The sequence below is a fragment of the Equus przewalskii genome, chromosome 20 (genome assembly GCF_037783145.1).
Source record: "Equus przewalskii isolate Varuska chromosome 20, EquPr2, whole genome shotgun sequence".
Lineage (NCBI taxonomy): Eukaryota > Metazoa > Chordata > Mammalia > Perissodactyla > Equidae > Equus > Equus przewalskii.
Genome location: NC_091850.1, coordinates 53,203,814 through 53,217,793, shown reverse-complemented (window position 1 = coordinate 53,217,793; position 13,980 = coordinate 53,203,814). Strand labels below are relative to the sequence as shown.

General features: G+C 48.8%; 1 protein-coding gene across 1 annotated transcript in view; it reads left to right on the top strand.

Annotated features, from left to right (window-relative positions):
* The first annotated feature begins 8,487 nt into the window (after positions 1-8,487).
* The window catches only part of ICE1 (interactor of little elongation complex ELL subunit 1), a 58,775-nt gene continuing 53,282 nt past the window's right edge, over positions 8,488-13,980 (top strand). The window contains exon 1 of the mRNA XM_070587237.1: positions 8,488-8,826. Coding sequence (XP_070443338.1) covers positions 8,743-8,826 — 84 coding nt within the window. The 5' untranslated portion in view covers positions 8,488-8,742. The remainder of the gene's footprint in view (positions 8,827-13,980) is intronic.

The window sequence follows — 13,980 nt, the reverse complement described above, 5'->3', positions numbered from 1 at the left end:
GCTGGAAGGAGTCAGAAGCAGCTGGGCCTGCAGTGTAGGTGCTTTGAAGAAGCTAGCTGGCAATGAGGGTCCAGGTAGACAAAGGGGCTGTACAGGAAGCTGGGGAGCAAGCTGTTGTGAGGGCAGGGAGGTGTAGCTCGCTCCCCTTCCTGAGGGTCCCCAGGTGCCCGCAGCAGTGGCTGGCACACTTTTCTCATTCAATAAACATTTGCTGCATGATGAATGAATGCTGAGAATTAAAAAAAGGTGAATAAAGTGTGGTCTCTGGTCTCAGTGACCACATAGGTGAGCTGGGAAGCAGACCCGCATTAACATATAATTGTAGCGTAATGAGTAAGTGCTGGAAGACTCCATTGGAAAGCCCTGGATCCCAGGCGGATGTGGGGACAGGCAGGAGGGAACCGGGTGGGGGGGAGCTGAGGGTGAGTCTGAGGCATCTTCAGAGAGGAGGTGACATTTCAGCCAAGTTTTGAAGAAAATAGGGACTCTCTAAACAGACACAGGAGAAACAGTGCCCCAGACGAAAGGACAGGAGGTGTGAAGTCACACATGTCCATAGGGCTGTATCCTTGGGTGCACACTAGAAAGGGGCATTTCTTTCCATATCACTGAATACTGTTTGCAAGCCTGCTGTGTGCAAAGTATACGCTGGTTTCTGAGCAACAGCGGAGAACTGTAAACCAGTGGAGGCCAAGATGTAACGCGGAGTGGTGACGTGACCTCTGCATGCCCCTGGGGCGCCAGTGTGCATCCCAGCTCTGCCCCTTCCTCCCGCTGACACGGGAGACAAGCCACTCAGTCCCTCTGTGTCTTGTCAGGATTGACCACAGTGGAACCATTTTTAAGTGGAGTCAGAGCTGCCTTTCCAGAGAAGCTGCCTTGCTGTCTTGAACCTTGGACTGGGCCAAACCTTTGGACTGGGCCCAAACGGCTGTTGTTTTACAAGCAATTATCTGAGAAGTCAGCAGGAGAATGGACAGGCCATCCTGACCACAAAGACTGAGGACTGTAGGCTTTCTGAAGATAGAAGCTAGTCAATCAATGTTTTGACAAGGCTAGCTCTCTGCCCCCAACTCCAGTGAGCATTCTTTGTAACGCAACTTCCCCTCTTTGCCCTTAAAAGCCCCTGACTTTTACTCCCTAGCAAGACACTATTTGAGTTTCTCCTTGAATCTATGCTCCCTGAATTGCAACTCTTTGATCCAAAAAATACAAATGTTTTGCCTCTTAACCTGGTTTCTGTGTTTTAAAAGTTGACAACCTCAGTCACTCAGTTGTAAACTAACATCCACGTCTTAGAAGTGATGAAAGAAGTGCACTCATCCATTCACTGAACACATACTGTGCCAGCCTGCAACATGCCCAGCACTGCTCTAGGCTCTGAGCTTCAGGAGCTTTGAGAAAGCCACTCTGGACAAGCACTCTCTCTGCCCAGCTCATGTTCTAGAGGGACAGGTACAAAGTCAAGCCTTGGATAAAACAAGGCCACTGAGGATCCTTTACATTGTCTATTTTCTTCCTGGGAGCAATAGGATACCAATCTGAAGAAAATATAAGTGTAATACATCTGGGGTCTCAGGCCTGGAAGGTCTGAGCAGGTAACATTGGGCTGAGACCCGAATGATGAGAACTGGCCAGCCACAGAAGATTTGGAGGATGGTGGGACACATGAACAGAGCCTGGTAGGGACCAGATCCAAGCGAGCTGTACTGTCAGTGGAAGGGAGTCTGAGTTTTGTCTCTGCTGCAAGGAGAGACAATGCATTCGACTCCTGAGCTGGTCCACCTCGCTCCTCTCCACTGCTCACCCTCTGAGCAGCCAGGCACCACTCAAGGCTGGGCGGCCAAGGGCAGCAGCCAAGCAGGAGCAGCAGCTGACTGCAGCGAGGGGCTCCTTGGGGTGATCCAGGAGAAGATGGTGGTCCTGGGCTGGTAGTGATGGCTGTGGAAGGAGAGGTAGGCAGCTGTAGAGACAGCACACAGGACTCGGTGATGCTGAGATGTGTAGAGGGGTGAGGGGAAAAAAGGGAAGAGTCAGGAATGATACCAAAATAACACAACAAAATGAGATGTGAAACAATATCAAGGAGACTTTCCAGAGGAGGTGACTTGAATGGGCCTTGAACCAGTAGGGTTTACTACCTGGGAGGGCAGGTGGGTGTCACCTGCAGGCCAAGTGCAACACTCAGAGTGGCTGCCCTGAGCAGTGCATTGTGCAGGGCAGAGAGCTAGGCATACACCAAACAACTGGTCCCCATGGAGAAGCACCTCACGAGGGCACAGGAGGCGGGGTGGTGACCCTATCAGTCAGAGAGCTGTAATTGGGCACGGCAGCCCTGAGCAGGGGCCCTCGTAAAGCCACTCCACTGACTGATGGATTTTCCATCCCTGTTCCCTGCTCTCTGGGGTCTCTTACCCTAGACGACACCTTGGGCAGGTAGCCTCTGTGTTCACTCTCAGGCAACAGAGTCCAGTACAACTTACTACCACTTATGTCTTATCTTCAGTTTGAAGTGCCTCCCCTCCATGGAGCTGGGGTCTGTTCTCAGAGGCCAGCAGGAGGGGTGGGGGTGGGAGAGGGCCTGGGAGGCTTTTTCTTTGCTCCACCATCACCCCTAGTCTGTGATCCCTCCAGGGAGGGGCTGAGAGGAGAGGGGATTAGGAGAAAAAGGCAGTTTCTCTGGCGAGTTTTGTTGTGACTTGGGTTCACGAACTGCTCAAATCATAGCCCAAGGCGGGTGATGGGCTGATGAGGCAGGGGCCCTCTGTGAAGCCCTGCAGGGACCTTCTACACTGCAAGAAGCTCCTGCCACCCCTTGGGCTGGAGAGAACCAAGGGAAAAAGATAGAATGAGCAAAACTCAGACACTTGGAGGACATGCCCCCAGAGCTCAAACTCAGACATGGGAGGAGGGGTTCTCCTGGGCTGGTGCTGGGGTCTCTGTGCTCGGAGGTGGGGTGCCCAGGGGCTGGGAACCAACCCTTTGCTAGTGTCTCAAAAGGGATGCTATGCGGCAGGTCCTGCGAGTGGTAGAGAAACTGCAGACTGGAATCACATGCTGCTATGCTGAGGAAACGCCCATCAGGGTGCAAAAGCAAGGACAGGGGACCCTGACAGGGCCAGAAACAAACAGGATGGAAATGGGAGGCGTAGGCCCCTTCTCTCCTTCTCACCTTTTGTACAGCAGGGGGACTGTCTATTGGCATAGCCTGATGGGCAGGCAAGGCAGCCAGGCAGCTGGGTCCCAGCATCACAAGGCAGAGTACAGAAGGATAAGCTGGGGGTTGAGAGACAGTATCTTAATCATGGACTCAGTGCCCTGAGGTTTGTTATAAAGAAAACCACAGACCTCAAATGGTGTCTCTCCTGCTAAAGCCCATGATACCAAACCTAGATCTGATACTTCATCTACTTGCACTTATAGCCTCTCCCAGAAATGTAATCTAGTCTGGAATTTTCTCAAGGGCAATCTGTCACATGGGCCCTCTCCATTCCCCAGAGGAGGGAGATAGGGAACCTGCTTGATAAAACTCTTGCCGTTCCCTTCCCCCCAAAATAAGACGTCCTGGCCCAGAAATAATCTTTTCTTTTCTTTTGCTCATAGCCCCCTTGCCCCACCCTTCTTCCCATAAAAACTTTCCACTTTGTACAACCCCTTGGAGCACACTTTTAGGTGCTAGATGGGATGCTGACTGATTCATTAATCATTTAATAAAGCCAATTAGATCTGCAAATTTACTCAGTTGAATTTTGTTTTCTAACAGGTTCATCTCTATTCCTGTCGGCAGGAAGTGAAAAGAGCATGGGAGGGTCTTATGGGCCAGGCCCCTGTTGCTGACTTTCAATCAGTAGAAGGTAGTCGTACACCAGTCACAGGGAGGTTGTGGAATTCTTGAATGCCTAGGAAAAACGGCAAGATTTTGGTGAGCAGCTGACATGGTCTGCCACTGGTGCAGGACACAGGAGGTGGCCAAGTGACTCTTCCCAGCTGCAGACATCCAGTTGCAGTTCTTTTGATGGTGGATGTAGGAGCAACATTTTACTCCTAGCTGCCTGCTTCCACTTTGCCTTGGCCCTGGGCATCTAGAGCACCGGCTAGACATCTTTCCTCCCTCCTGGCTGCCCTCTTGGTTCCTTGGACAGCTCCCATTGAAAGGTCCATGATATCCAGTGCACAGAAAACCCTACCTTTATTTACCACTGATGAACGGGTGGCTGGCTCCCAGCGCGCCCCACTTTCCACAACCTCAGGTATCTCCCACTTCCTTTGGCCTTTTCACAGTCCCCTTGGAATCAGTCCAGGGCACATACCTAGCTCTGAGTGGATCACGTCACAGGCCCCTCACTGGCCTGAGGTGAAGAGGAGTCACTTCCCCTCCCTTCCCTTCCCTCTTCTCTAGGGTGGGTGGGACATGCCCTGGCACACCAAGGCCCCCTGCCACCCTCTCTGAGCCCCTACCTCCCTTCTCCAAATCCCGGAGACCACAGGAAGTGTCTCCAGGGACAAGCTCTTACAGCTGCCTGGATGTTCACAAAATAGCCCACCAGGCCAGGTGAGCTGCACTCGATGCAGAGGGCTACCACAGCTGCGAAAGTGCTGGAAACTCCTGCTTCGTCTTCACAAGCAGGTCAGTTTGCAGTCTATCCCAGACTATGCTTGTTTCAAAATAAAAACGGATTCTTCTGATTTCTGAGTGCACTCAAGCTTCCAGAAAGAAGCACCATTTACTCCCGACTTTGCATCACTTTGAGGGTGAGAGCTGGGGTGGCCAGCAAAGGCACAGGGCCTCCTGCTGACCCCCAGAGACAAAGCAGAACACCACCGAGACCCAGGATGCTAAGAAACACTGGAGCGGAGGCAGTTCAGGAGCAAGCAGAGCGGACCATGAATGGGCAGACGACTCTCACAAACTGCCTTCTACCCCAGGATGCCCCAGAAGATGGCCTTTCCACTCCCCAATGAAGCGGCTGATATGTCACAAATAGGGCTGGAAATTCCATTTATGTCTAAAACACAGAAAGGGAAAGATGGACATCTTGTGGGCATGTGTTAGCATTACATCACAGGTCTGGAAATAATCCTAACTTAAGCAGATGATACCACTCAACTGTAGACTCTTAGAGTTGTAAACTACTCCACAACACACCTCTCAGGGTTTTAAGAGAAAGAAGAAAATATAGTTTATTTTTCTTATGGGTAAGTGCATCAAAGGAAGGGACAGCTCTTCATAGAGCAAAATATACAAACTTCCAAAGGACAAATACTTTTCCATTTTGAGTTCATATGATAAAAATCTTCTTGGCTTCTAGACCAAATCTATTAGCCATTTCTGCAGAAGCATACGGTAATAAATTAAATCACCAGTTTAATTAACCTCCTAGTTATGTTATATTCTAAAGCTTTATTTTGGAGATGTTACCAAGTATCTGGGAGGTGACAATGAGGGTATGGGGCGAGAACCGAGACATTTACAGTCAGATTCTCTAAAGAATTGACTGGACTGTACAGGCACAGGGAAGCCCCAAAATCAAAGGCCAGAATCTAGCCATTCCTCCAAGTCTTAGGACACTTATAGAAAAACACACTTTTTCTTGGAAGTTTGATAAGCAAAATGCTAAAAAAAAAAAAAAAAGCCCCCTATTTTTCTGAGTAGGCTGAAGATGTATTTGTTTTCCAAAATGAGTAACGCCATCAATAAATTGTTAATAACAACTCTCTGTATAGTAGCTCCTATGGATTCGGCCCTGTCCTTGCCACTCTTCATTTAATTTATAGCTAATCCTCTGTAAGGAAATGCCAGTTCATATAGGTCACCTGCTTGAGGATTTAAAGCCAGGTGTGTGGTTCTAAAGTCATTGTTCACCACTTTCTGCAGTGCAGACATTGCTTCTTTGTTCATTTCCATCACAATGACAAAACAGTTGTGGCCCCATGGTGTGGGAAAGAGGAAAAATGTAATTTTCAGCATTCCTCAACTAGTGGCCTATAGTAATTTCCATTGTTACCTATAATTACACTTGTTTTGTGCAGCCTGAAAGGGAAGAATGATCTTTAGGTTTTTAAAAGGTTCTTAAAAAAAACAAAATAATAACAACGGCAAATACACAGCAGAGACCTCTATGGCCCCAAAGGCCTGGACTATTTACTATGCAGCCCTTCATGGAGTCTACCCACCCCGTATTGCACAAACAAGACTTTTGATTCTCTTTTCAAATGTTTGAAGAACTGATTTTGAGAAAGGCAGGAGAAACAAAGGCACATTCATTTTTGAACAGAAAAGTGCTTATTCTTTTTTACCTTCAATTAGCTGCAGCAAACTTGATTCACTCTGACATTCATTGAGCACCTACTGTGTACAACACTTTACAGGCATTAAAAGGAAAACTCAACTCTAAGACATAAAAATCACTGTAATCCAAGTCAAAATGTGACATTATAAAAAATTACTCAGGGCTAAAGAGCAAAAAACTAGGTAGGTGTTACCTGGGGCTGTGGATGTAAGATGTGGGACCTGGAGGGGTAGGGGCTTACGATGTGTAGAGCTGGAAGGAGGGTGTTCCAAGTGTTAAAAGCAAGACAATAGGCTGAAATGGTTACTTATGCTAGGCCCCACATCACCAAGCCAAGATTTAATAATCACAATTTCAGCTCTCCCAGAAATGGAATCTTAAACCAGTCAATCAGGAGTCACCTGATCAGCACTAGTGAGGTCACCTGCCTGAGAGACCCCTGCCCTCCCCTAAAGGAAAGTGACCTTACTGCGACCAAGCCACTTCTTGCTAGTATAACTTCCTCGTCCCTCCTCCCTTCCGCCTATGAAAGTCTTTCATTTTGTAAAGCTCTTCAGAGTGCCTTTCTCCCTGCTAGATAAGATGTGCCTGGTTCATGAGCTGTTGAATAAAGCCATAAGGGCTTTAAAATTTACTCAGGTGCATTTTGTTTGTTAACACAGGCAAGGGCAGGGCTGAAAAGGTGGTAGTGAGGTCTCCAAGTTCGGGCCAGGTAGGGATGCTGTCAGTGTGGCTGGACATGCAGAGGGCCACAACTCTGTAGTGTAAGCCTCCTCTGCTCAGGTGCTCTGGGAAAACACTCCTGTGGGAAACCTTAAATAAAAGGGAAGATACTGTGAAAACCTCTTTGTCTGGGACCAGAAGCCAGAAATGGAAAGTAACCAGGACCCGGGCAGGTTTGCTCTCTCCTTTCCCTAATGAGTCACAAGGTCTGTCTACCAAGGTGCCTCTGCTCCCCGCTGGGCATCTTCTCACTTTCCCTTTCCCTTTTAACTCTGCTCTTGGTTTTCTGCTCATGAGGGAAGGGATCAGTCAGAGCACTTCCTCAGTCAGGTACAGGGCTGCCTTAAGCGTCCACGATAGGAAATCTAGCTGTTGAGGCTGGATACGGGTCCCTTCACTCCACAGCAAGTGTCAGCCACATGTGTAAACAAGGGTAGGGATGCGAGGAATCCAGAGTTCCTTCTTGGAAAGGGTGTCTCCAGTTGCAATTTTCACAGTGAAGATTTAGGAAGAAGTTGGTAAGGTCTGGACTTAAACTTAACACGTACACTACTTGTATCGAATGCTAAGAATTTGGTCTTTATAACCAGAAGTCGGGAAGCCACAGGAGATGTCTGGGCAATGTATTGATGGCAACAAGCTATGATTATTAAAAAGATGATTCTGGTGGCGGTGGATATGGTGAAAAAAGTCGGTTCAAGCCGAGGATCAGGGCCTGGATTTATCCAGTAGTTGCGGCCAGGGGGAGGATTTTTCTTTTTTTTCCCCTCCCAAGAGGTATTAAAATAGGACTCGGTAGTGGCTGGCTCTTGACCGTGGGCGGCGGCGGGTCGCTGAGGATTCGGCCAGGAGCTGCGCTTGGCACCCAGTGGGTGGCGGAGCTCACAGCCAGGGCTCCAGGGGCGCCGCGGGGATGGGTCTGGAACGAGACCGGGGAGCTGGGTCGGACGACAAGGGGACTACAGCAGGCAAGGGGAGCCGCCGGGAGGAACGACGTTCCCGGAGGAAGAACCGGCCGCTGGCGCCGAAAGCCGCGACGAGGCGCTTAAGTGCATCAGGCGTGGCCGGAGGAAACGCTCGGTGTCCCATTAGCTGCGCGGAGCGTCGGGAACTGCAGCGCTCCCTTCTCGTCCGGCGAGGACGGCGCCGCTCCCTCCAGTTATAAATCCCGCACTTGCCCATCCCGGTACCGGTCCTTTGTGTCCTGGAGGCGCCTGGAGTGACCTCATCGCGGGTCACCTGCCTCCCTCGGGGAAGGTTTTAGGTGTCTGTGGAAAGTCTGCCACGCAGCAAGCTGGCAATAAAAGATTAACCCATAAACAGTGGAAGGAGTGCACCTCCGACGCCTCGCCCTTCCTGATATTTCCTGCGTGGGCGTCTCCCCACCGCAGCGGAGCTGTTCTTATCCCTATTTTGTTCAGGCAAGGCCTCAGACAGCCCCGCGCCGCGGCGAGGGGCGGGGCGAGCCAGGGCGGGGCGGGGTCCTCGCTAGGTTGCGTCGCGCTCGGGGGCCGCGCCGGGTAGCGCTTCTCTCTGGTGCCCGAGACGGCTCTGGCTCCGAGAGCCGTTCGCCAGCTCCACGGGGACCTCTGTGCACGGATGGACCTGCCCGGACTCGGTGGGAAGCGGCCTGGCAGGCGGCGGCCCCGGCGGCGTCAGCAGAGGCAGCACAGGGTCGAGGCCGCGGGTCCCTGAGGCGCGCGGGCCCAGTGGGCCCGGCGGCGGCACCATGATGCCGGGCGAGACCCACTCGGCAGCGCCGGGGACGGCGGCGGACCTCTCCCGGTGCCAGGGCTGCGCCTCCCTGCAGCAGGTGCGGTGCCTCCCCGGGGCCGAGGGCGCGGAGGGCCTCGGCCGGCCTGCCGGGACGCGCGGCTGCAGGGTCTGGCCGCACGCGCTCCGCCTCCGCGCTCTGCTCCCGCTCCCCTGCGGGTGCTCCTCGTCCTCCCTTTCCCGCTCCCTTTTCTCCTGCGGTTGTCTTGAGACTGGCTTCCTTTGCTTTATTGAGGCTTGGAACCCCGACTTCTACCGGGATGCGGTGGTAGTAGGGGGCGGCGTGAGCGAGTTCTGGAGGGGTCCCTCCTTCACTGACCCAGCCTCAGGGCTCCTCAGGGCTGACTTTTAGGTTGGTGAGGGATGAGCGAAATGCTGAGGGAAGTTACTTGTCCGAGGACAACATTTGTGATTGTTCTGGCTCATCTTTAAATGTTTCTTGCCTGGGGGCACGATCTTAGGCGACTTGCGGGTTGGCTAAGAGGGTTATTCATCAAAGACATGCAGATACTGGAAATTTCTAATAGCAGCATGGACTGTTCTCTACAGTGACAGAAGAGGAGTTAATTAGTGTCTGGCCCCAGGTCTTGTGCAGTAATGGAAATAGTCTCAAGTACTCGATTCCAGGTAGACCCTCCTAGCTGTCTGATGTCGGGAGTCTAACTTCTTAATGTTAGTGTCTTTAATGGTAAAGTGGGACCCTCCACCACCGTACCTACTAGCTGTAATTATCACCTATCCCATCTAGTGTTCTAGGCACGAGGGACGTAGTGGTGAACAAATTGGTAAGATCTGCTCTAACTAAGATATATTTCTGAAAATAAGACTTTAGAAGGTTTTAAGTGTTAGGAAGAAAATAAAGGAGGAATTGGAATGGTGGTCTTGTCTCTGGGCTGGGGTGGCAGGCAAGATGTTTTTGAGGAGGTGATGTTGGGAGATCTGCCTGATGAGAAGGAGCAGACTGGAAGAGGTGTTGGAGGAGCTTTCTAGATAAGAAGGTTAACAGGTGGAAAGGTTCCTGAGGTGAGAAGGAGCAAAATGTCTTTGAGGAGCAGAACAAGGTCTGGTTGGTATGAGCAAAGTGCAAAGGAGAGAATAGCTGCTGAAAGGAGACCAGAAGGGAAAGGAATGTAGGCCAGATAGGCCATCAGGAGACGCTTTTTTTTTTTTTTTTTAGGTGTTGAGGTCAGGCTAGGGAGAAAAGGGAGTCATGCGCTGGCACTCTGGAATAGAAGGAGAAATGATAGTAAAATCATTGTCTGAGTTGAGCTGCATTGTTAGGCATTTATAACATGCTTTTATTTATTTATTTTTTTTACCTCCGAACCTCAGGAACATCAGTGAAATTCTCTTGAATCTTTAATAAATTGTATTTATTCTTTGGGCCTGCTCATTCTCTCAACAAGTATTTATTGATCACCTGCTCTTTTTTCGGCAGTGCAGTTACAGCAGTGTGAAAAAAGAGAAAAATATGCTTGATCTTTTGGAGCTTCCCTTCTAAGAGGTCGGGGGGAGAAGACAGATTAAACAAGTTACATGAGAAGGTAATAAAAGCATTGGAGATAAATTAAGCAGAGAAGTTGGAGGGGAACAAATGGGTGAGGAAGGGCTCAATGGCTGGTGGAGTTTAAATAGGGATTCCTGGGAAGGCCTCACTGAGAGGGTTATGTTTGAGCCGAGGGGGTGAGAGAATAAGTTCTGTAGATACCTTGGGAGAAGAGCATCCCAGCCAGTGGAAGGATCAGGTGTGAAGGCCTGACATAGGAACTCTGATTGGAGTGCTGGGGAAGAGCAAGGAGGCCCTTGTGGCTGGGGTAGAGTGAATGTTGGTGTCTTAGTCTGCTTGGGGCTGCTAAACAAAGTACCATAAACTGAGGGGCTTATAAGCAGCAGAACTGTGTTTCTCACAGTTCTGACGGCTGGGGAGTCCCAGATCAAGGCACTGGCAGAATTGCTGTCTGGTGATGGCTTGATTGCTGGTTCATTACTGTCTTCTTACTGTGTCCTCACATGGCAGAAGGAAGAAGAGAGCTCTCTGGGGTCTCTTTTATAAGGGCACTAATTTCATTCATGAGAACTCCGCCCTTGTGACCTAATCACCTCCCAAAGACCCTCCCTCCGAACACTGACACACTAGGGGTTAGATTCTACTTATGAATTTTGGGAGGGAATGAACAGTCTGTAGCAATTGGGGAATCTGATGAAGTCAGAGGAAGGCCTGATTATGTGGGCCCTTTAGACCATTGTAAGGATTTGGGCTTGTACTTTGAAAGAATAGTGAGTCACTGGAGGCTTTTGTGCAGAAGAACAACTGGTGTGAATTATGCTTTTCAGTTGTGGATCTGATCTTCTTTCAAAAACCTGGTCTCCACATAGTAGTGCCCATCTTAGTTACAAGTAGCAACTGTATCCTTCTGGTTGCTTCTGTATCCTTCTGGTTGCTAGGCTAGAAACTAGATGTCGTTCTTGGTTTCTTTCTTTCACTACGTGCATCCAGTCCATCACCTGATTCTGTTGGCTCTGCCTTCGTTATCCATCCACTTCTCACCATCTCCCCACCCGCACCGTGCTTCCACCCCTTGTCACCCTCTGTGATCTTGGCCTCGAGATGATTGCAGTAGCCTCCTGAGGAGTCTCCCTCCTTCTACCCTTGCTGGATCACACTGTTGGTTCTCAGAACAGCATTGGAGTAATCCTGCTAAATCTAAATCCAGCGGTCTGCAGACTTTCTCTGTAAGGGGCAAGAGCATAAAAACTGAGGTGCTGTGGTCTTGTTCCCAGCTACTCAACTCGCCATTCTAGTACAGTCAGCCGCAGACGGTCCTAAAGGAATGGGTGTGGTTGTGTTCTATGGAAACTTAATTGATAAAAACAGGCCCCGGGCCTTAATTTGCAGACCTCTTCCCTAGATCCAGACACTCCATTGCATTTGGGTGTTCTGTTGCCTAGAATGCTTTTATAGGGGAAGAGGCTGGTTAGTTGTGAGTGAGTCTAAGAAACAAGTCTTCAGTATTGCAAAGTAAGGCTGAAAAAAGAGGCTCATGGCAGGTTATAGAGGACCTTGAATGGTAACCATCTTGAAGTTGTGTATCTATTTCTGTCAGCATCATGGCGCAATGAAGGGTTTTGCATAGTAAAAATAACTGGTGCTGGTGTGCAGGATGATCAGAGGAGGTGCAGCTAGCTGTGGTCAGTTATTTTACTAATGCATTACTAGTGATAATAAAAGCCTGGATTAATTGAAGTTTGCTGGGAATGGGAATAGAGAAAAAAAGGTTCTGGATATGAGAAACTATGCAAAGAGGGGACAGATTTCAAGTCAGGGAAATAGAAGGTGAGAGATTTGAAACCTGAGTGACTCAGAACTGAGGTAGAGGTAGCAGAGAGCAAAACCAAGGTGGAAAAGATGTTGGAAATGTGGGACTGAAGTTTTGGAATGACATCAGAACTGGAGATTTTCACCTGTTTTCACATTTGTTGTTTGGAGCACCGTGCCTCCAAAGTACCCTAATGTACTTGCAAGAAAATAGAGAAGAGGCCAGGTTAGATGGGTGCTGAGTTCATTGTAAGAGTTTTATTTGGGGAGTGATGGAGATAGGAGAACGGAGGAGTATTTTCTTTCACTTAGAAGAAACACTGAAAACCTTTGTGGCAATTCATGGGAGTACATGTGATCATGAGGAGTCAGTGAAGAAAAACTAGCTGGCTAACGAGAAAGGCAAACATGGAATAGTGAGAAAAGGAGAGACAGATAAAGAGACAGTTAAACAGGAAGTATGTAGGAAATCCAGATTAGAAAGAGTGAGAATTGAGAACAGGCAGTTGCATTCGTCAGTCGATTGATTACCACCCTTAGGAAAGACCTTTCTGCAGGTGTTCCATAGTTCCACAGCAGCTTCTGTGCTTCAGTTAAACGTGTGCGAGAGAGAAACTAAAGAGGTTCCGTACAGAGAAGATGTGCTGCTGGGTAGTTTTAGTACGCTGAAACTTCAGGATCTTGCAGAAGGTTTAGAAGCTTGTTAAGGTGCCTTGTCTGCACTAGGCACTCGCATCAGTGCTGTGACTGTCAGCGCTGTGAACTGCGATAGGAGGCTAGCTGTCTCTTTCCTGAATTGAACAGTGTTGCTTGCACTGGAGATCTGCCTTCATGTCTTCCTTCTCCCTGCCCTCCTTTTTGTAGTGGTTGAAGAGATACAGTGCCTGTGCCGAGATCATTGCTTGATTCAGAAGTGGATAGACTGACCACATTTTGTGTACCTTTTTTTTTTTTTTGCAGTCTCACATATCACCTATCTCTGTTTCTTACCTTCATTGATTATAATGTTATCACTTCTCTATGGCCCAGCGTCCATATGGATTGATGAACTTTGGTAGTCATAAACCAGCGTGGATCTTTACTCTAGTGATATTAGATACAATTAAAGAAGTCTTAAGTTGGGTGGTTTCAAGTCAAGCTGGCATAAGTTGCTTTATTCTGGTGAAGGAGAGGCCCCCTTTTTTTTTTTTACCAGTTGCATTGACTGCACAGCAAAGCAACTTAACTCTCTTGGGAATCCAGATGAGAATTTGATGAGCACATGGTTATACTGTTTAGCTCATTTAACTAGAATAGATTCAGAATAGATGGTGTTTGGCTATCCTTGGAGCAGATGTGAGCCTGTTATTTACATAAACTTGTGCTGGACTCCCGTTGATAATTGCCAGTGGTTTGAACTTCATCATTTGGAACTTGAAATGTATTTTCCCCTAGATGTATTGATTCATAAATGGCTATTACAAGGAATGCTCACGAAATTGTAATGCATTCATTTAGCAAACGAGCATCATTGTGTCTCTGATGCCATGGTGTGTTTTGGAAAACGATCATGAACAGGAGAGGCATGATGTTCATGTTCTAGTTGAGATTACAGATGAGTGAGGAAATACCCACAGTCTAAGTATGATGTAAAAAGTACCTTGTTGGGGAATGTACACAGTGCATCTAGGAGGGAACTTGAAGGCTTCATAGAAGAAGTGAAGCTAAATTGAGGTCTGAAGGATGATTTATAGTTGAAGAGGGCAGAGATGGAGGGAGAGTGTTGTGGACAGAGGGGATGAGAGGTGCAAAGATGTGGCGGGGAGAAAGTTCATTCTGATAGATTAAGTGCAAAGTGAAAGGTAAGGGCAGCTAACAACGAGGCTCGAGAGCCTGGGA